The sequence below is a fragment of the Lissotriton vulgaris genome, chromosome 8, assembly GCF_964263255.1.
Source record: "Lissotriton vulgaris chromosome 8, aLisVul1.2, whole genome shotgun sequence".
NCBI lineage: Eukaryota > Metazoa > Chordata > Amphibia > Caudata > Salamandridae > Lissotriton > Lissotriton vulgaris.
This window is the reverse complement of record NC_141696.1, coordinates 503,726,073-503,749,003: the sequence shown is the minus strand read 5'-3', so window position 1 is coordinate 503,749,003 and position 22,931 is coordinate 503,726,073. Positions and strand designations below refer to the sequence as shown.

The following is a 22,931-nucleotide window of genomic DNA, read 5'->3' as shown; positions in this document are numbered from 1 at the left end:
ATTAAAAAGAAGGAACAGAGTTTCCAATGCGATAATATAGAAACCAAGCTGACCCAACTAGTTACAAAAGATAGAAAGGAAGGAGGGCTAGACGCCCAGGTAAAACGCCAGATATGACTGAAGCAGCAGGAGTTGAGGGGCATTGCGGAGGAAAAGGCCAGAAAATATTGTATCGGGTAGGGGACAACGCCAATAAATTGAGGGCTTGGCTAGAGAATCGAGACAAAGAAAGAAGCTGGGTGTTGGAGATCTGCACCGCAGCAAGGGAAATAAGCAACATGCCAGAAGAGATAGCCTCTGCATTTGCAGCGCACTACGAGAGCATCAATCTGCCACAAATAAAACTGGACTAGACTGTGCTTCCCTCCTCTGAGAGGCCAGACTTCCCACACTACCCCTAGATGACCAGGCAGAACTAGATAAAGACCTAACAGTGGAAGAAATAGGGTGCGCTATTAGAACTTTGCAATAGAGGCAGGTGGCCAGACCTAATGGCATATCAGCCAAATATTATAAATGAGTGGCGACTGTGGTGGCACATGCTAAATATGTACCAAGAGGCACTGGATGGTGGTTTCTTTCCGGAGGACCAACTGATAATCACCATTGTGGTTAATCCAAAAGAGGGTAAACCACAGACAGACTGTAACTCTTACCTCCCAATTTACTGCTTAATATAGAAGCAAGAACTAGCGAAAGTGTTGGCGATGTGATTAAGTACAGTAATAGCATCTATAATACACCCCAATGAATCTGTTCTTTTTGCCACACTGAAGCACTAGGCTTCATCTACGATGATGATATAGAGTACTTTATCTTACAGAGCAAAAGCCAGAGGAAGATACAGCGCTCCTATCACTGGACGACCATAAGGCATTTGATAGCAGTGAATGGCTGTATCTATTTGCGGCGCTAGAACACTGAGATTGGACTCAAAGTATTATGTAGGGGTCTGCCTCTTGTACACCAACCCTTGATCCAGGGTGAGAGTAAATGGGGGGACATCGCAGCTAATAACCCTACATAACGGCACAAGGCAGGGTTGCTGTTGCAACTGTATTTCCTGTGCTTGTTTTGTTTCAGCTTTCCCCTCCCTCATCAATGTTACTGCATTATTTGATGTGCATTCTAGTTCCATATATAACCTTGTTGTTGCTGCTAAGCACTCAGGTTAGTTGCACTGTTCCTGTTTGCTGACCAGCTGTGTTTTGGTGTGGTGCTGCCTTTACCATAAAAATAATTTTTAAATCATCTGGACCGTCCATAATTTCATCAGTTGCCCACTATCCCCTATGCTTTTTGCATTATGCTTGGAACCACTATCGGCTTGGGTTGGAGGTGACCCACTGATAAAGGGAATGCAGGGAGGGAACGATTGGGATGAGAGAATATCACTGTACGCGGCTGATATATTACTATACATAACAAAACCAAAATCGTTGATACGCAGGATATTTCAAATATTCCAATTATTTGGTGGACACTCTGTGTATCAAATAAATTGGCATAAATCACTCCTTTTTGTGCTTGGGGCGGGTACGGTGCAGGTATTGCTATCCAGTGCTCAAACCGTAGCAGTGAAAGACAAATTCAAATACCTGGGAAACATGATCTCAAAAAAAGACACTGAATTTCTAATGGACAACATATTCCCACAAATAGACCAACTTCGAAACGATGTAATACATTGGAGACAGTTACCACTGCCTCTTATGGGTGGGCTGCACTTTTTGATGGCACTACCATGTCTCCTCTATGTTTTACATAATACTCAATGTAAGGTAGAGGAAGAAGTGTGGCGTCGCGGCCAGGGCGACTGACTCTGGAATCTGGGGATCACGGTTCGATGACCGGGGCCGGCGGCAGATTAGCCCAGCACCATGTGACTCTGGGCAATAGCTTGCCTAATCTTCCCGACGGCCCCCAGCGCCTAGAAACTCTTACCGGCGATTGTTCGCGCTTTACAAATGTGGATTATTATAAGGTACAATCAGACCTCTTTCGGAAAGTAGACAGAGATATTAGATTATTACTATGGGATGGAGAAGCCCTAGGATAGCCCTACTCAAACTGCAGAGGGGCGTATTTGAAGGCGGGCTGGCCATTCCTGACATAAAAAATATTACGGGGCACCACAGCTAGTTACGGTGGACGCTTGAGCATTTGCAGAAAGGGACAAACGCATATAGGGTAGACCACCAGTCAATGGGACAGAGAGGATATCCTGCAGCGCTTTACCAAAAACGAGGGGTAGCCAGGCCAACTACCACCACACATGCAAACAGTAATAAAGATATGGGGAGAGGCAACACCATTCCTAGGATAGGATGGGATGCTTACAGGAAGGACTCTGTTGTCAGGTATAGTGACCTTCTCAGGGGAGTGTGTGGACTAAAGGGTTTCACCTGGTAGAAATTACTGGCCATTTACTACTTAGACGATACATGGAGGGTACAAAAGAGGATTGAATTTGAAGACTTCAAAGTGGAATATGAATTGACTGATACCTAACCTTACAGATATATCCAACTGACACACGCTTTGCGATGCCACATTCCAGAGGGGGGACACATAGTGGAGTACACACCACTAGAGGATGCACTACTATTAGATCCCATGTTTGATTAGGCCACTTCCCTCACTTATAAAAAAATAAATACCAACGCAATGCACTGAACCCATTAGGAACCCTTTGACAGTCTTGGGAAAGGATCCAGGCACTTCGGAAGACTATGACTGGACAGAGGCTATGCAGAGCCCTAGAGATGTTGCAAAATGAGTGCGATTTTGCCTTATACAGTTACGAATCCTACATAGATCTTACACCTCAAGGGCACTTCTCCACCGAATGGACCACAGTGATACTGACCTATGTACCTGGGGATGTGGGTAAACGGGCACATTTTTCCACACTTTGTGGGCCTGTCCTAGTACTCAGCAGTATTGGCAAACAATCATATGTGTAATAGCTGTAGTAGAAGGGTAGGAAGGCCCAAGGGAGGTAAGATGGCACATGCTTTGTGTGCAAGATGAAACGAATGGCATAAAAACACAATGCTATGGATTAAGATAGCTGATATGGTAGCCAAAAGAAACATAGCACGAACATGGGAGGCAGCCCAATCACCAGGAGTTACTGAATGGAAAGAGGATTTAGACTTGCGCTGCGCAGCTTGAGATGTGGTGTATCAAAGCATGAGATGCCAAAAGAAGTGGGACAAGAATTAGGGCAGATGGTTGGCTTATTGAGGACACTGAAATCCAGACGATTGTAGAACCATTGACGGGTGAACGCCAACTCAGTAAGAAGTTTAAACGAACTAGGAAAAGGGCTCAAAAGAATGTTAAACTGTAACCAGGACTGACAAGAACCTGTTGTAGCAAGTTTATAATGTAGCACCAAATGAAAGTGTAAAATGCCATGGATATTTGTATAACAAAGAGTCTCTCCTCATGATAGAACACCTGTTTTGCAAGCTTATGTTTAATAACAAGGGGGCATATTATCAAGGGGGTTTATCTCCGCTTTTTTGGCTTTAAAAGCCAAGAAAGCGGAGATAAAATTATCTCCCTATTACCTAGCTGTGGCTAACACCAGTTAGCAACAGCTAGTAGGAGATAGCGACCATCTTGGGCCCCGCTTTGCATGTCAGTGATATTTATCACTAATGACATGCAAAGTGGGTTTGCCAAGATGTTAGCGACTGGAAACAGTCGCTAACATCGCTATCTCCTATTACCAACTTTTGGAGATATTTGCGCTAAGCGCAAATATCTCCAAAAGCTAACACCTGCCCTGAGCAGTTCTTAGCCATGTTTTCCAATGGGAGGTGGATAACATGGCTAAGAGCATTAGCTCGGTAATGCATGAATATCGTGGACTTTTCAGCGATATTCATGCATTGCGACCGTTTTTTATCGCATTTGTGATAAACCTTGGTAATACCAAGGTTTATTTGCGATAAAAATCGCCGCAGGTAAGCAATCATTTTTTGTCTCTAACCAAGCAATAGCGATAATTATAGTTATTGCTTGGTAATATGCCCCAAGATTTCCCAACAATATATATCTATAAAATTCTCACTAAAACAGCCCTGTAAACACAAAAGGACTAGATCACCCAAACAACTTCAGACAGGGAGACTTTGGAAAAATCACCATAGGCCGATTCTACTCTTGCATCCTGAATGAAAAGCAACCAGATGTTAAAACACACCGTCTTGAGTAAGTGCAGATAAGTATCCTTTATGTGAATTGCATAAAATACTTAAGATAATTTGCATCTCCAGTAAACTACTTTAATTTTTCTACATCAAAAAACAGACTTATTTTCCAGACAGTTTCCAGTAAACGCTTTATGAAAAAAATTGAAAAAAATAGATCCTGACTAATTATTTCTTAACTCTTTTTGATCATGAACCCTTTTCTGACGTGGAGGTTTGAGTGTCAATTTGCCTCATGATTTTACCTCTGCCTCGCCACCAATAGAATAATTGACATTATATGTGGCTATTCTGAATTGGGCTTGTACATGTATTTAATTGTTCATGTAATGTTTCTATTTGTTGTTTATTTTTTGACTATGCAGTCATTAGTTTAGACTTTATTTTATTAATACATTTTAAATTGCCTTTCGCTACAGTCTTTATTTAGCTTATGTAAAACTCACTGATAGTACTGGGACTTGTATGTGACTATATAGATATACAAATTATAAAAAAATAATAAAATTAACTTGCTACCCATCTATTTGTATTTTTTTGCATCTCTCCAATTTGTTGCCCTGTCACACTTCTAGTTTTAAAATTGTCTAACGTATTCTCAAAATGTGTCTTATTTGCTGTGATTAGTCAATAAATCTGCCTATGAAGCATGTGGTGTCTTATATGTGGATTGCATTCTTTTTTCTATTCGATTACAATAATTGATCTATTTGTTGCTCTTTACTCTAAGCATTGCTTCCTGTAAATCCTTTTAGGGTACACCGCAGATTCAGAATGTTCTGTTATTTCATTCATGGGGTCTTAAATGTTACCCTCGGGGCTACACTATCTTTGGGCATGTAATAATTCCCTGTAGGGAATACTCAATTGAATACATTTAAAAGCATGTTTTAGTCTTTAAGCACTTACATTCAAAGGTTTCAGAATGTTCCATGGACCACCATTCTAAGTTGGACACCCCTTTGCCCCATCTTGTTGTCCCTTTTGTACTTGGTATTGGTCATGTCAAAAGCACATCCACCTAAATAAAGAGATCCTATAAGCTGTTCACCGGATCACGGTCAAATAGTATATAGACTCTGCTATATATCCGGGTGCTCGATAAATACTGAACTTTCGTGCTATGAAGCTATATAGCAGGGGTTTTGTAATAAGTGGGTGGAAAGACTCTTTCTTTTTAAGTATTTTATCTATACTTTCTGAATTCAACAGGGTTTTTCATCAATACTATGGAAAGCAGGTGTCTAAACAGGCACATTCCCCTACTCCTATATTATACTTGTATGCTCTCCAATTCTCATGCAAGACTCTGAAATGAAATACGATTATTTGTAAAGCACACAGCTACCTCCGAAGTGGTGTCCCGGCGCTGGGGGGCCTCGGGAAGATTAAGGGCCATATGAAGGTTGCCAAATACCGGTAGGTAAAGCCGAAAATCGGTAAATTTCGGCTTTATCGACCGGTATTTAGCCCTGTGAGATGTACGTATTACCGAATGGCATCGGTAATAACGAATCGGTAAATAATTACCGATTCCTTATTTACCGATCGAAGAACACCGAAACAATGAATACCGAATCGGTAAATAATGAATCGGTAAAAATCCCAAAATGCGATGTAGCAAAAATCGGTATTACCGAATTTGACCAAAATCGGTAATAACAAATCGGTATTTACCACTGATCCTGAGCATGTGGTAATCAGGTGCAGCGCATTAAAACAGTCCCAAAATGCAACAGTGTGAACACAATGGCGGGCTTCTACCTCATAGCAAGGCGGCTACACTTGAGAGCAGAAGGAGTGAGGATCTGGAGACGGGAAGAGCAGGTGTACAGACTGCGCATCACATTGTTTCAATTGTCTGAACCAGAAATCCATGAAAGGTACAGGCTGCACCCACACACCATCCTTGACCTAATACGGGACCTCAAACCCTATCTTGAGCATCAGACACCAAGGGCGCACGCAATACCCACCCATGTCCAGGTACTCTGTTGCCTGCACCTCTTGGCATCAAGAAGTTACCAGGGTGTGATAGCCGCAGTCGGTGGTGTGTCACAGAGCTGTCTATCCCATTTTTTCAACACCTTCCTGGATGCCATGATGGACAGAATGGAACATTACATTACCTTCCCCAGTACACAGGTGGAGCTGCACCTTCCCCAGAACACAGGTGGAGCTGCAGAGGACCAAGCTGGATTTCTACCAACTGGCGCAGTTCCCACACGCCATTGGCTGCGTCAATGGGACCCATATACCAATCTGTCCACCTGCAGCAACAGAATACTTTTACCGCAACTGCAAATCCACCCACTCCATTAATGTGCAGGTGATATGTGATGCCAAGTTCATCATAACTGACATCGTGGCCAAAATCCCAGGGAGTACCCACGACTCGTACATATTTAAGAACAGTGGTATCCATACACGTCTGGCTGCTGGTGAATTTGAAGAAGGATACCTACTAGGTAAATCAATGTGACACACCCTGAAGTACACCTTGGCTCAAGCTATTGGTCACACACATTAATGGCACTCTCTTTTGTATTTAAGTGACAGCACATATGCCCTCCAGCCTTACCTACTCACACCATATCTCAACCCAACCACCCCAAGGGAGAGGAGATACAATGTGGCACATAAGAGCACACGCAACGTGGTGGAGCGCACCTTTGGACTGTTTAAAAGCAGATTCCGTTGCCTCCACAAAAGTGGAAGTGCACATCAGTACAGCCCCATCAAATGTTGCAAAATAATTGCTACATGTGCAATGCTACACAATCTGGCCACAAAAAAAGGAACCAACTGACTCTGAGGACAAGGACGAGGACAACCCTCAGCCAGAGCCCTGTGCAGCTGGTGTTGCAGTTGAACATGATGGGAGACAGGGACGGGCAGAGATAACATCAAACTATTTCTGAGTGAGTAACGAGACAGAGCCATTAACAGTTTTTTGTAATGGTGTTTAATAAGCACACCACCAGTATTGTAAGCAGTGTCCATTTGGACATGGGTTACATCCCCCATCTAATGCTTGGCAATTGGCAGTGGTTCCTACTTCCTGCGTCCATGCCCTGCATGTGCATGTTCCCTGCCAACACTGTCTGTAATGTCAGACTGTTCCTGCACAGCGCTGTGGTCATTCACTGTGGCAACACTGTCTGTAATGTCAGACTGCTCCTGCACAGCGCTGTGGTCGTTCGCTGCGGCTCCTGCCCTCGGTGAGAGAGGGCGCAATGCTACCACAGCAGGTAGCCTCCTCACTGCCCCCCTCCCCTTCCATTGTGGCCGCCTTCGCATTCTGCAGGAGCTCTAATGCAGAGGGCATTGAAACCATGCCCCTGGCCACATCCCTGCTACAATGCGCCATCTCCTCCTGCATGGCGATGGACCGGCGACACATCAATGAGGTTGCAGTGGCCAGCCCGTTGACTGCCTTGGTATAGGCCTGGAGGCTCTGCCTCTTCCTGCGCCTGCCAAGACGGTCCTGCTCCAACTGGCTGCAGAGGTTGTCCACAGAGGTTGTAACTCTCTGCATTTCCTCACACATGTTGTCTCCCATTGCACTGATGCCCTTTTCCATCCTGTGCATGTGTTTGTTAATGTATGCCACCTCACTGTCTAGTGATCTCATCTCCCTCCATTGCAGACGCTGGTTCTTCAGCATGTTTCCTTCCAGTCCAGCAAACACACTTCCACCCTGTTCGGATGATTAAGGACTGTCTGGCCTTGCCCTGTGGCGTCTGGATGAAATGTGGGCACCCTCAGATGGAGTACCAGCCCTCTCCCTGTTGCCCCCCCTCATGGACTAGAGCCTGTTGGCCCCCTCTGCCCTCCTTCGATGACTCCTCCATCTGCTGGAGGGTGGCCACAACATGCCTCCTGCCTGACTGTGGTGGTGGTGTTGGTGATCGTCGCAGTGGGGACTGGGTATGAGGGGATGGCGGCATTCCCTGGCGCTGTGGTGATGCCTGTGATGGAGGAGTTGGTGGTGGTGGTTGCGCGGAGCTTGTGGTCCCTACAGGCATGCTTTCTTCCTCATGTTGCCTCCCCTCTGGCTTGGCTGTCTTTGCTCTGCTCCCCTCTGCAGCACTGCGAGATGTCTCGCCTGTAATGAAACAAATGTAGATATACTCACTGCTCTGTCTGCATTTGAATTACATTAAACAGAATGCCTACAGATCACAGTGATTGTCCTGAGATTGTCAATTACTTTCACATGCTATTGTGTTTGCTAGCCAGACTGTCCTATACATCAGTTCCCTCGAACTACATCTCCAACAATGCATAGCAGGTAATGAGAAAGACATGGAGTGGAGTGGGAGACCCTATGCCACTATGGGGATTGGGGTTGATGAGGGGGTAGCACAGCATGCTGGGCATGCATCTTACCTTGTTTCCTTGCTGCTCTGGCAGAGCTGTCTGCGTCTCCCACACCACTCACACTCTCCGGCTCGAGGGTGGACTCCACCATCAGTTCCAGTGGAGTTGGTGCTGGTGCTCTGTTCTTTCCTCCACCAGTTTTGCCAGCCTGCATCCGCCTCTCTGCCAACTTTGCTTTCACCGTCTTCCTGAGGTCGTACCACCTCTTTTTGATGTCCTCAATGGTACGCTGGGTCACACCTATGGCCTTTATTTTGTCCTGTATGCTAATCCAGATCTGTCTCTTTTGAGACTCGGGCACATGGAGGGACTCCTTACCAAAAAGCCTGTCATGACCCTGACTCACATCCTGAATCAATACCTCCAGCTCCTTTTCGATGAACCTTAGCTTTCTTTTCCTCTCACTTCCCTCCTTCTACCTGCCCTGGCTTGCCATTTCAAAGCAGTTTTTTTTCTGGTTTGTAGCTGTGAGGCTCTGTTGCTCCTGGCTCCTCAGCTCACCTGCCTGCCTCACAGTAAGCTCCAGGTTCTGTGCAGCTGCCTGGGTGTGGCCACTTCCTGTTTAGGAGGTGATTGGGTGACACAGGATTGGCTGATTCATCGAATTACGAATTTTTGAATTACTGATTCAGTATTTACCGATTCGGTAATGAATTCGGTAATTCCGATTCGGTATTGGTTTTTCTGTATTTTTTTTCTACCGATTCATTGCGAATCTGTATTTTTTACCGATTTTTAACGAATGGGTAATATTTACCGATTTCTTATCTACATCGCATTTTCCGATTCCTTAATACCGAATCGGTAAAATTCGGTATTAAGGAATCGGTATTCATGTTTTACCTACATATGGCCCTTAGTGAGCTATTGCCCAGAATCACATGGTGCTGGGCTAACCTGCAACCGGCGCCGGGGATCGAACTGTGAACACAGTCCAGGGTCAGTCAGCCTGGCCGCTGCATCACATCTCAATGATATATCCAGTTGGCTAATAGAACCCTTAGTGTGGTCAATTTTAATATTTGGGTCGAAAGTAATACCACTCATTTTTTTGTTGCCATCCTGCCTGCCAATATTTGCTGCATGGCAATATAGTAATGTTCCTTCATTTTGCACCATTTACAATGACGAGACAATGCTTGTTTTCTTCTTCAGACTACACGCCCACAAGCAGGCTGGGGTAAATCGTCATTGAAGACAGCCGTGGTATGCCAAAACTACAAACCAAAAGGCAAAAGTGAATTACAGCCTACAAGGGGGAAAATGTCTTGGAGTTGTAGAGAAGAAAATCCAATTGGCAGGAAATTAAGACATGATTCTGGGTATGTGGATTTCAATTATTCTATTCTTCATGCACATAGGAGTCGATTATGATGGCGGACGGAACCTGCATCCGTCCGCAACACCGAGGTGGAGGGGTAGCGGTGTTCCCTCCGTTGGAATTAGGATGTGACCGCCACCCTGGCAGTCACATCCCGTATATTTAACATTGCGGCGGGTGCTGCTTTAAGCAGCACCCGCCGCAAAGTAAAAAATGCATGCTGTGCATTTGCATGCACAAAGCAGCAGGCACCGCGCGGTGCCTGCCACATTGTGCATGCAAATGCAGGGGGGCCCCCAAAGCTGGAACCGTATGCCTTTTCGTGGCGGCATTGCCGCCACGGAAAGGCATTCATCCCAGGCCATCCTAATATGGCTGGCGGTGTCTGATAGACACCGCCACCATATCAAGCCTTTTCCGCGGCGGTCGCAAGGCGACCGCGGCGGAAAAGCAGTGGACGGTATTTCCCTCCGCCACGGTCCCCCCGCCATTGTAATATGGTGGGGGGAAGAAAGGTGGCGGACGGGCAAGGGTGGCGGACGGATCCCCACCGCCTGCATGGCGGTGGCGATCCGTCCGCCATCCCAATGGACCCCTTATTTTCTTCTTTGCATGTAATCTTTATCTATTCGAGAACACTAAAACAAACATGTTACCTACCTTTGGTAATACTCTTTCCGGTGGGAACTGTATCTAGCCGTAGATTCTTCAGATTTAGAATATTCCCCAGGTACCAGACTGGATCTGAAACATTTTCAAATCAGTTCTCCTATGTGCCTCTCGGTGGGATAGTGTGGCTCCCCAAAAGCTTCATTCTGACCCAAACGTGACAGAGCAGATATAGCAGATTCGGGTGTAAGCGCCACACCTGCACGCTGAAGTCAGTTTCTTATTGCAATCTTTCTGTGTCTTCAGAAGAAAGTAAATACTTGTACCACCTCTTTACTTTTGGACCATATTCATGACAAAAAAGAGGCCACTCCTCAGTATGGGGAGGGATGATGGCAGTGAATAATCTGGGGTAAAGAGCATACAGAAGGTAAGTAAATTGTACTTCTGATGGATATTTCTAACTGCAGATTCCTCACTTTTAGAATAGATACCAATAGATACCAAACCTTCCATGGTGGAGCGTCTGTGGGGTGACTCAAACCAAAACATCTTGCAGGACCAATCGGAGGAAATGTCCTTACTGTCAGATCTAGCTATCAATGTAGTAGTGCTTCATGAACATGTGCACAGATTCCCACAAAGCAGCCCGGAAAAGTTCCAGGACTGGCACTCCGTCCTTATACCAATGCAGTGGTAACAGCCTTAGCCTTGGTGGAATGTCCCTCAGACCCTTCGGAGGCTGCTTCATGGCTAATGCTTAGCAGATCTTGATTCAGAGGACTATCCACCTCAACAGAGTCATTTTCTGTACTGCCTGTCCTTACTTCATTGCAAAGAACATCACATAAGGGTGATCATCCTCCAAATGGTCCTTACTAAGATCAATGTAAAAGCTTACACTCTTTTGGCATTCAGCCTTAGAGCTTCTCCTCCTCGTTCAAGGGAGGAGGCAGGGGAATGAAACCAAGAGAGTTGTAAATTGCCCAACTTCGAAAGGAGTCATGACTTTTGGCAAGAGAAAGGTGACATGGGACGATTGTACTGACAGAGCCTTGAGTTCATTCATATGATGAGCTGAGTAATCACAATGAGAAAGACAATGTTTAACTCCTTAACTGCCCCCTCCCCCTCAGTAAGGAGCCTTTTATTGGCTAGTTGGGATAGGTTGCGCGTGGGGCTCCATAACATTTTTTCTACTTAATGTAACAAGGCCAAATTTACCTCCTTTTTTTCTATCATCCTGTGGATTTTAAAGGTACCAAGAGGCTGTAAATTACCCTGAAGGGGACAGAGAAGATAGTATAGGCTAATATATCTGCATTTTAAGTATTTGGGGAAAAAATAGGAAAAAATGTGCTCTGGATAAAAGTGTATGTTTTTTTCTACAAATGGCATAAACCAATGGTTTGCCATGCTATAGGTAACCATCTTCACAGATTTTCTGAACACGCAGAGCTGAATATAAAAAAACTATTTTCCCACAGTTTGGAACTTTTCAGAGAGGTAGCCCATTATTCCCATTTGTTTTGTAATCTCAACCTACTTCCAGTTTGTGGTGGAAAGCAGTGTAAAGCCCATGGGTGATCCAGGAAAACTATATATTTCTGAAAAGGAGATAGTATTCTGAATTCAGTAGTGGGTCATATGTGTAGATTCCTCAAGCATTTCCTAGAGAAATTAAATGTTGAAATAAAGAAGTATTATAAATGAGTAGGAGAAAACAACCATTTGTGACAACGTTTTCATCTGTAACTTTATTTCACAATAGCCTATTTACAAAAGCAATGTACCATTATGTCTGCTAGGCCCTTCTGGTTGTGCAGTTAGATAAGGGTTGTAGGTTCCCCAAGAACCCAAGGCAACCAGAGACAATGACTGTGCTGCATCGTACAATGGTTTTTCATTGTGTACCAAGTACAGACCAATTCACATGGTGAAATGTGTAGAGTGAAAATGGGTATCATGGAAACCTCTTTATTTTTTAAATGAGCTCAAGTTATACAGTTTAGGGGCAGTGGTAATGTGTACATCTCTGAACTTGTAGGTGCCAATACTAGCATATGATTTAGAGGGCATTTTTCAAGATGTCTTCTTTCCTACACACTGTCTTATATTAGGAAGGCACAAATGCAGCAAAATCCAATTGGTAATAGCACATATTCTACTATTCTATACTTCTAAATGTCTTCCAATAAATATGGGACCAGACACCTGGGTGAATTAAGGTTGTGGTGAATTGTGTGGCTCCCACCAGGTTTGTAACCCAAAATCCCTGGTACACCTCAACCTTTGACTATAAAGACACATTTTCCTTTCATTTCTGTGATAGAATGTTATAGAATCTGTGGAAAGCCACAAACCTTCTTTCAGCCTCATTCCCTTAAGTCTTCTGATAAAAATGGTACCTCATTTGTGGGGTTGGGCCTAGTGGCCGAAACAGGAAATGGCACAAAACGCAAGATGCACACATCAACATTTTTGCACAGTAGGTAGCTGTGGATATTGGACTCTAGCTCAAGTGGCACCAAGAAACCATACACAATGGGCACATTTTTTAAACTAGAAACCCGGAAGAGTGCAGGGTGGGGTGCTTTGCAAGGATTCCATGAGGTTTTCTTACAACACAATGGCCGGCAAACCGTAAACTTTGCCTGAAATCATTAGGTTTCTGTGATGGAAACTTCCGGAATCCGCAGGAATTCACAAAGTCCATATAACTCAACAATACCCCACTTGTGTTGATAGAAACGTTGCACTACTTGGTGAACTTCCTATGACTTTGACCAAAAACAGCCCCCCACCGCCCCACCCTTGCAGCCCACTGGGGAAATGTCTGGTGCCCGCTACGGCAGGCCAGCCCTTGTTGAATTGATGCAGGCATGCTAGCTTTGGAAGAAGGAACCTTGTGTAAGAGACTGTGAATCAGTTATCCACAAGTAGACATCATGTAAGGCAGATAGTAGAAGCACTTGGATAGCACAGTTTGACACAGTGATAGCCTGACTGATGGCATTTCATCTGATGTAAATAAGAAACAAGAATCTGTTGCAAAATCGGTGCCGACCATTTAATGGGAACAGATTTTTAGCTTTTTGGACCTCCAGGGTTTTGGACTTTTCACTGTGGATGACTCTCACTACATGTTTTCTCACACATGGTAATCTCCTGACAAATGGACTGTGCATGTTTACTGCCAGTGTCAGCTTTTTAAGATAAGGTGGCTGCAAGGCAGCTAGGGTAAGCAACACTTGGCTGGTTACAGGTGAACACGTGCAATACGTGTGTGCACATGTTTGCATTTTGCTTGTGTGAGACTATCGTTGTGCACAGTTATTTTAGGTAAGTGATATCATTATTTTTAATATTGATATTTTTTATATAAAGTCCTTTTTTTTTAAATATAGTTTATATTTTAAATGATATAGAATTTTTATTTATTTTTTACAGTAATTTGTAGTGCTGCAGAGGATTGTTGGGTTTATAGTGGGATAGGGTGGGAAGGTAATTAGCTAATGATAATTATGAATTGTTTAATACATTTTATTTGATAATATGATTGATATTTATTATGTAAATTATGCAATATTGATTTATTTTCCTTACATGTTATTTATGGGCTGTTAGATTTGTAGGGATGTTGGTGGGGAGTAAATTGAGTAATAATTAATTATTTCATACTTTTAAGTTAATTATTTAATTGGATGTTAAAAAATTAAATTATGGAATATTTAAATATTTTTAGTATTTTTTTAGTTTGCTAGCTTAATAGGGGTCTAGGCCGGGATGTTAATTAAGTACTACTTGAATAACAATTCGTTATTAAATGTTGATTCATTATTTAATTTATTTTAAATATGTGAATAATGAATACTTTTTTTTAAATTTATATTTGAGGTGCGGACTGCTACGTTTGTTGGGGTATATTGTGGTATTTTGATAAATTAATAATCAAATAACTATTATCTATTAATGAACAGTAATTATGTACATTGATTATTTTTTATTTCAAATATATATTTATGGTAATTATTAATTTCATATAAAGATTGTAATATTTTTACTACATTCATGTTGTTACTTTTACATTTACATTTGAAGTGAAGTACTTTCCCTACTCTTGAGTAGACTGCTGTGAAAATAGTAAAATTACCCTCTTTGAAATATGTCAGTTTCCCTACTATTGCGCTGTTTGGAGTGGGAATAGTAAACTTCACCCCTCCGAAATCCAACACTTTCCCCACTGTTGTACAAACTGAAGTTGGAATAAGATAATTTACCCCTTCAAAATCGACCCTTGTCCTATTGTTCCACAGACTATAGTGGGAATAGGCGGGAGCTTTAGCACCTCCCCATCACATGACCAACCAGCCGCGGGAGTAATGTAAATACTACAACTCCTAGGAATCACCTTGCTGGATTGAATAGTGCGTGGGGGTGGACTCGAAATCAGTCCAGATGAATACTTGCTGGGCAGGACTGGACGCAAAGAGTCCGATTTAAAATTGGCCTTGATGTCCATAAACACCACTTCCTTGAGTCCCCATAACATCCCAGCCTCAAGGAAATAAGTGTCCGCCGGGCCGTGAACAGGAGAACAATGTGTCCTGCTCCTCGTGCAGTCAGGAGCTGTGAACACAGAAGCCCTTGCATTGCTCACTCGTAAAGGCGGGCTGAGGTAATTCCAATACCTTGGAGTACAAAACACTGCAGGAGCAGAAACCAGTTGTACCTCAGCCAACTTGCAGGATGGTGCCTCTAAACACGCCTCTGGCCGATGTGAAAATATGCCCAAACCCCTCCAATCGTGAAAGGTAGAGGCCACACAGGGGAATTTTTTGGAACCGCATTTAATGAAACAGCATGTAGCATGATGCATTTCGGCTGCCTTGAGCCTTATTCGGATGCCGCTGTGAATCAAGGAGCTGCCCCACCTGAGTCCTCAAATAGTCCTGCACCCTCCCATAGGCGAGAGCTTTAGCACCTCCCCATCACATGACCAACCAGCCGTGGGAGTAATGTAAATATACAACTCCCAGGAATCCCCTTGCTGGAACGGATACTGCATGGGGGTGGACTCGAAATCAGTCCAGATGAAAACTTGCTGCGCAGGGCTGGACGCAGAGTGTCCGATTTAAAATTGGCCTTGATGTCCATAAACACCGCTTCCTTGAGTCCCCATAACATCCCAGCTTCAAGGAAATAATTGTCCACCGGGCCGTGAACAGGAGAACAATGTGTCCTGCTCCTCGCGCAGTCACGAGCTGTGAACACAGCAGCCCTTGCAATGCTCACTCGTAAAAGAGGGCTGAGGTTATTCCAATACCTTGGAGTACAAAACACTGCAGGAGCAGAAACCAGTTGTACCTCAGCCAACTTGCAGGATGGGGCCTCTAAACATGCCTCTGGCCGACGTGAAAATATGCCCCAAACCCCTCCAATCACAAAAGGTAGAGGCCACACAGGGGAATACTTTGGAACCGCATTTAATGAAACAGCATGTGGCATGATGCATTTCGGCTGCCTTGAGCCTTCATCGGATGCTGCTGTGAATCAAGGAGCTGCCCCACCTGAGTCCTCAAATAGTCCTGCACCCTCCCAAAGGCAGGAGCTTTAGCACCTCCCCATCACATGACCAACCAGCCGCAGGAGTAATGTAAATACTACAACTCCCAGGAATCACCTTACTGGAACGGATACTGCGTGGGGGTGGACTCGAAATCAGTCCAGATGAAAACTTGTTGCGCAGGACTGGACGCAGAGTTTCCGATTTAAAATTGGCATTGATGTCCATAAACACCGCTTCCTTGAGTCCCGATAACATCCCAGCATCAAGGAAATAAGTGTCCGCTGGGCCGTGAACAGGAGAACAATGTGTCCTGCTCCTCGCGCAGTCACGAGCTGTGAACACAGCAGCCCTTGCATTGCTCACTCGTACAGGCGGGCTAAGATAATTCCAATACCTTGGAGTACAAAACACTGCAGGAGCAGAAACCAGTTGTACCTCACCCAACTTGCAGGATGGGGCCTCTAAATACGCCTCTGGCCGATGTGAAAATATGCCCAAAACCCCTCCAATCGCGAAAGGTAGAGGCCACACTGGGGAATTCTTTGGAACTGCATTTAGTGAAACAGCATGTGGCATGATACATTTCGGCTGCCTTGAGCCTTCTCCGGATGCCGCTGTGAATCAAGGTGCTGCCCCACCTGAGTCCTCAAATAGTCCTGCACCCTCCCATAGGCGGGAGCTTTAGAAAAAGTTGCCCAACAGCTTAGATACACACTCCACAACAGCGAGTATGTAAGACCATTTATTTGGGAGGAACCAGCGTTTACATGCTTATGTGTATCTTACCTAACCGGTTTCGGAGCCTCCCGCCCCTTTATCATAGGCGTGCCTGCAGTTAATCGGTCTTCTCCGTGGCGAAACCCAAAGACAGCATGCTTTTCAATGTCTTCCTTTTTACCCTCCAGTGGGCGTTTCCATCTCTCAGGTGAGTAGTCACAAGACCCCTATGCATGCTGGAGCTTGTGGTTTCAGTCCTCGGCACACTCCTTCCCTTTGGTGGGTTTCCGATATTTCTGACGTTATATTTGCATACTTTTTGCCCTCCAGTGGGCTCCAGGCATGTATGCGCTGATTATTTGAACAAAACGCTGCTGCGCTGCCAACGAGCCCAACTTGATTGAGTCCCCAGCAGGCATATCATTGATTTGATAGTGGTGCAGTTCCTTGCGACTTGGTCGTGCCGCATACAAACATTTCCAAAAGGTGCCCAACAGCTTAGAAACGCACTCCACAACAGTGAGTATGAAAGACCATTTATTTCAGAGGAACCAGCGTTTACATGTTTGCGTGTATCTTGCCTAACAGGTTTTAGAGCCTCCTGCCCCTTAATCATAGCCCTGCAGTTAATTGGTATTTTTAGTGGTGAAACCCAAAATCAGCATGTTTTTCAATTTCTTCCTTTTTACCCTCCAGTGGGCATTTCCATCTCTCAGGTGAGTAGTCACAAGACCCCTATGCATGCTGGAGCTTGTGGTTTCAGTCCTCTGCACACTCCTTCCCTTCGGTGGGTTTCCGATATTTCTGCAGTTATATTGGCATACTTTTTGCCCTCCAGTGGGCTCCAGGCATGTATGCGCTGATTATTTGAACAAAACACTGCTGCGCTGCTAACAAGCCCGACTTGATTCCGGAACCAGAAGGCACATCATTGATTTCATGGTGGTGCAGTTCCTTGCGGCTTGGACGTGCTGCTAACAGCCATACTAAAGTCGAAAAACCAGTGAATCACAGCAACAAGTGTGGGTAACCATAGGAAGCAGACCCTACTCTCCTACAATGCCTTTCCACTTTAAACTCAGCCATTTGCAAATCAGTCTTGACCCTGCTCCCCATGGGAAGAGTTTTGCCCGAACTGCCAGGCCAGGCCTTCCCTGGACTGAAAACACAGCATCCTGTGAACGATTTGATAGTTTCACCCCTCATCAGCTAGTCTAGCTTGACTCCAGTAGCATGGAGAGCACACGGCCCACGTCTGGGCATACCCGTCCCACTCGGGGTGACAAATGTAAAGAGAACAATTGATGGACAGAATGTTGAACAATGTCAAACATTCAACCCAGTACAGAGATTTGGGTCTATATCCATTGTTTTTTGCTCCCCATGCCTTTCCAGTTTAAACCCTCCATATGCAAATCAGTCTTGATCCTGCTCCCCATGGGAACAGTCCAGCCTGAACATTGGTCCCGTGCTCACTGCGCCACTGGATTCAAACTAGCCCTGCTAATGAGGGTCGATGCCCCGAAACCAGTCCCAAAATGCTTGTTTATGGTCGAGGGAAGACCTGGCATGGCAGTTCGGGCAGGAATGTTCTCATGAGGTGCACGGTCAAGACTGATTTGAATATGGCTGGATCCAAACTGGGTTGGTGAGATGAGCAAAAGAAGAATGGATTAATACCAAAATCTTTGTAATTCGGTTAAATGTTTGCATTGTTCAGCATTCCATCCATAATTTCTTCCTTTTGCTTTCGTCATCCTAAGTGGGAAGGATGTGCCCAGATGTGGGTCCCGTGCTCACTGCACCACTGGATTTAAGCTAGCCTGGCTGATGAGAGGTGATGCCCCGAAACTGGTTCTAGGATGCTTGTTTCGAGTCCAGTGAGGACCTGGCTTGGCAGTTTGGGCTGGACTGGTCATTGTTCAGCAATCCCTCAATCATTTGTTCCTTTTGCTTTTGTTGCGGTAAGTGGGAAGGGTATGCCCAGACATGGGCCCCATGATCACTGCACCACTGGATTTAAGCTAGCCTGGCTGAGGAGGGATGATGCCCCGAAAATGGTCCCAGGGTGCTTGTTTCCGGTCCAGCGTGGACCTGGCTTGGTAGATCGGCTGGACTGTTCTCATGAAGAGCAGGGTTAAGACTGATTTTCATATGGCTGGGTCAAAACTGAGCTGGCATGGTGAGCAAAAGAAGGATGGATCGCATTGTTCAGCATTCTGTCCATTATTTGTTCCTTTCAAGGCAATTATCTCAAAATACTGCTTGCAATAGCACTCAGTAAAATGATGTCACATGGAATGAGACTAGTTTTTGAGATCCTGTATGACTCTCGCTTTTCTACCGTATACTAATACAAATCGTTTCTAGAGTATGTGTGAACATCTACTTGGAATTAAAGTTACTGACATTTAATAAGTACATAGTGAACTAAAGGGCAAATTTTGGAGATTCTTGTGCCACCGCAGCATCACTTTTTGTGATGCTTTGACGCCGCAAACTCGAAAATCATATTTATGAGATCACGCAAAGCCACTTTGCCTGGCTTTGAATGGCATCATACATATGGAGTAAGGCAAGGCAATGCAAATCACTGCGTTGCCTTACTCTGTGAAACGGAGGCTTTTAGTGGGCGGTACGTTTTCACAAGGCAATGTAAACCTGGAGATGAGCCAAAACCTTACGCCTTCCCAGGGGAGGGGCAACAAGGAAAAGTGATTCTGTTTCAACAAAGTTTTTTCCTCTTTCCATGTGTGCTGTCTTCTGCAGCACACAAAAAATGAGGAAAATGCGCCTCAGATTGTTTTTGTGCAGGAAGATGCCCCTTCCTGCACAAAAACAATCCTATTGGCAATACAGGCACCCTTGCACCATGATGCAAATGTACCTGCATTAGTGCTATGCTACTGAAACTATGCCAGCTCTGGTAGAAAAGACAGGAATGCACTGTATTGGATAAATATGGTGCATTCCTGCCCATTCACTTTGACGTAGAGCAGTATAGCAAAATGACTTGCTGTGCTGCCCTACGCCAATGCCCCATCAATAAGGCCCATAGTGATGTAAGCGTGACACAGTACAAGACATCATCCTTTTAGACACTGACAGTCTGTATATTTGTTTCAGGGATAAAATAGTCAACTTTTGTAATGTACCCCAATATCGGCCAAAATAGCTAAATGACATTTCACCTACATTTGTCATTCCTTGCTCTGCATTAGGGTTCTAGCACTGAACTTTTACCCAGTTTTGTGCTGAATAAATGTCGATCAGTTTCCTTGTAACTAGCCTCATTTGTTATGCATGAGGATTCTTAGAAAAGTCCCCTGCACATGATGTACATAACAGGATTAACATACTCTTTATGAAAGTCATTGTCATCTTCATCCTAGAGCGAAAGGACAATTTTGCATAATTGTTGGTATTGTTTTTGGCTCATTTAAATAATCATACTCACAACATACTGATTGTGTTAGGAACCCCAAGGCTATCTTTAGGGTATGAAAGGACCACACCTAAACTAGGTAGACAGACGAGAAGCTTCCACACTGACACAAGACGCTGAGGTTCCTGCAAGCAGAAGCTCCAGCACGCAGACATCCCTTGCGAAGTGGCCAACTTAAGACCTAGATGGGGTCATTCGTTCTCTCCAATCAGGTAATGGGGTTGGCTCTTTCCTAGCAGATTCTTAGTTTTACACCCACATACATGCTAGGCACATTTAGGTACACTTAGGTAGGGTTGCATCATAGGATTACGCTTGATTACTGTCATGTTAAATGCCTGTATATACTCACTGGTTTAGCACCTTGGTAGAATTCTACCTTTTATTCACTCTGTTGTTGCTCGTAATCTTATACATCTGTTTCTGTCTAATGGTTGTCACAGCAAACATGTTTAATACTAGAATAACGTTGGTTTAATAAATGCTGTTTGAAAATGCCCCCATTGTTTATTTTGTGTTGTCTCTGAGACTAAGTGAGCAGGATTGACTGAGCGAAAAGTACTGTATTGTTTCCACGATCCCTGAAAGATCAAGGGTTGTCATGTCCAATAGCTGCCAGAAACCATTTGGTCCTTGGTAAGTTTAAAAGGCTTATTGTGACACTGTGAGCTAGCTGGTCTAGAGGCTAACATATCCTTTGGGGGAGTCTGGGATCAGACTGGACACCAATCCCTTAGTTTATGCTGTCTAAACGTGGAGATCCTATGTATTTTTAGGAACTACACAACACTCTTACTCATTAATTTGGTTCAAGTATTCTGTAAGGCAGGTTTTGCTCATGACACAAACTCTATTGGGTCTGAAATTTAAATGTCTGAAACTGAGATTACATTGACAAAAAGGATCCACCTCATTTAAATACACAATCATTAAAATGATAGCAGGAGACCGCTTCCACCTTTAAATAAGACGTGGAATGGTCCAGTATCTTAGACTTTGAAAATTTGGTGAATTAAACAGTGCACACCTTTTTTTTGTCTGTGACTTTACAATTAGCAATCATCAGAAGTAATTTATAAGGAATTTACAATGCTCTGTCACATTTTTTATAGGAGAACAATTGCAGAACACAGGGCATGCACCATGTATGTGTAAATAAATGCTGATCACCTTTTAGCTTCCAATCTTCTCATATAAAGTCACATTCTAGGCCATACTATGGGGCTCATTAAGATGGCGGATGGACTGGAGTTCATCCGCCATCCTGTAGTAAACCGGGACCGTCTGCCATAACTGCGGCATTCCTGCAACACAAATTAGGATGTGACTGCCGCCATGGCGGTCGCATTCTTCATTTTAACATTGCGGCTGGTGCTGAAGTCAATGTTAAAATTGCATGTGTTGCATTTCACTGCACTACATAGCAGGCACCACTTAAAATGTACATCCTTCTAAGATATTCTCATTTTGAAGGTCGTTTGTGTAAAGGTACAAGAACTGATGTCATGAAACCTTTTTTGACTCCATCCCAAAACATGATTTTTTTCTCCTTCAGTGGCACCACTAATTCAAATTTTAGAAGAATTAGCCAACAACCCTTTTTTGGGGGGAAGGGGGAGTAATGTTTTTTTTTTTCTTGGATCAACTGCTTTCTATAAATATTATCACAGATAGTGACTACAGGCCAAAAAATGTAAGCATCACCTTACTCCTTAAATACAATTTTTACTGAAAACCAATTCACTTTTAAGAACTAGTTACAAATATTGACTGTGATATTGTTAATCAGACTTACAAAATGATCAAGTCTTTTCAAGAATATTTTAGTAATTTATTTTCCATGTACAGAGGTACTGACCATCAAAGATACCCTACCATCAAAGGGTGTTCATTTCTACGGTTGATGAGGGGTAACAAATTTTCATTTGTAGCCGACACCAGCAACAGTGCCCCACATCTACATTATGTTCACAGATATTTACAATAGAATATTCAAAGCCTCGAGCATGTCAAGATCCAAATTATCTAAGATTCATTAGGTCTATTTATTTTTATAGAGAACTATGAAAATGTTATATTACTTTTTTACGACCAACCAACATGTTTCATCTCTAATTCAGGACTTTTCCAGGTTTTTAGTTTGCTTTTAATTGTAATATAATATAAATCTATTGTACATAGGTACATAGTAAACATCTAGTTGACAATGCAATGTGAACTTGTCTTCTGTGCATACATACCTATTTCTAAAGTTACATATATTTCTTACTCACACTTTTTACTAGCATACATGTCTATTATCTAACTGTGCCTCTGTAAACATCACATTTCATAAGTTAAAATGTTTATCTTCACATAATGAAACTCATTCATTAACGCTGTTGTAAAACTAACTTTCCATTCCGATTTCACAATCTAATTTATCAGTGTGTCATACATATTGATATAAACCCCATGTAATGAAAATCCTGTTTACTTAACTTCTCATATTATTCATTCATATTACCACAACCCCCTCATACTCTGTATGACTTCCAATGTCATCCCTCCCTTGAGAGGCAAACCTCATGTGTAACCCATCTTATCCACCAATATAATGAGGTTCCCACCTAACATGTGACTGTTAATTATACTGTGTTATATATTCTCCTTTCCAAAGACTTA

At 43.6% G+C, this 22,931-nt stretch overlaps 1 protein-coding gene across 1 annotated transcript in view; it reads left to right on the top strand.

The window, feature by feature from the left end:
• The window catches only part of LOC147697232 (cytoplasmic tyrosine-protein kinase BMX-like), a 619,305-nt gene that overhangs the window by 192,875 nt on the left and 403,499 nt on the right, over positions 1–22,931 (top strand). The window contains exons 8-9 of the mRNA XM_086936120.1: positions 1,084–1,170; positions 16,943–17,030. Coding sequence (XP_086792246.1) covers positions 1,084–1,170; positions 16,943–17,030 — 175 coding nt within the window. The remainder of the gene's footprint in view (positions 1–1,083; positions 1,171–16,942; positions 17,031–22,931) is intronic.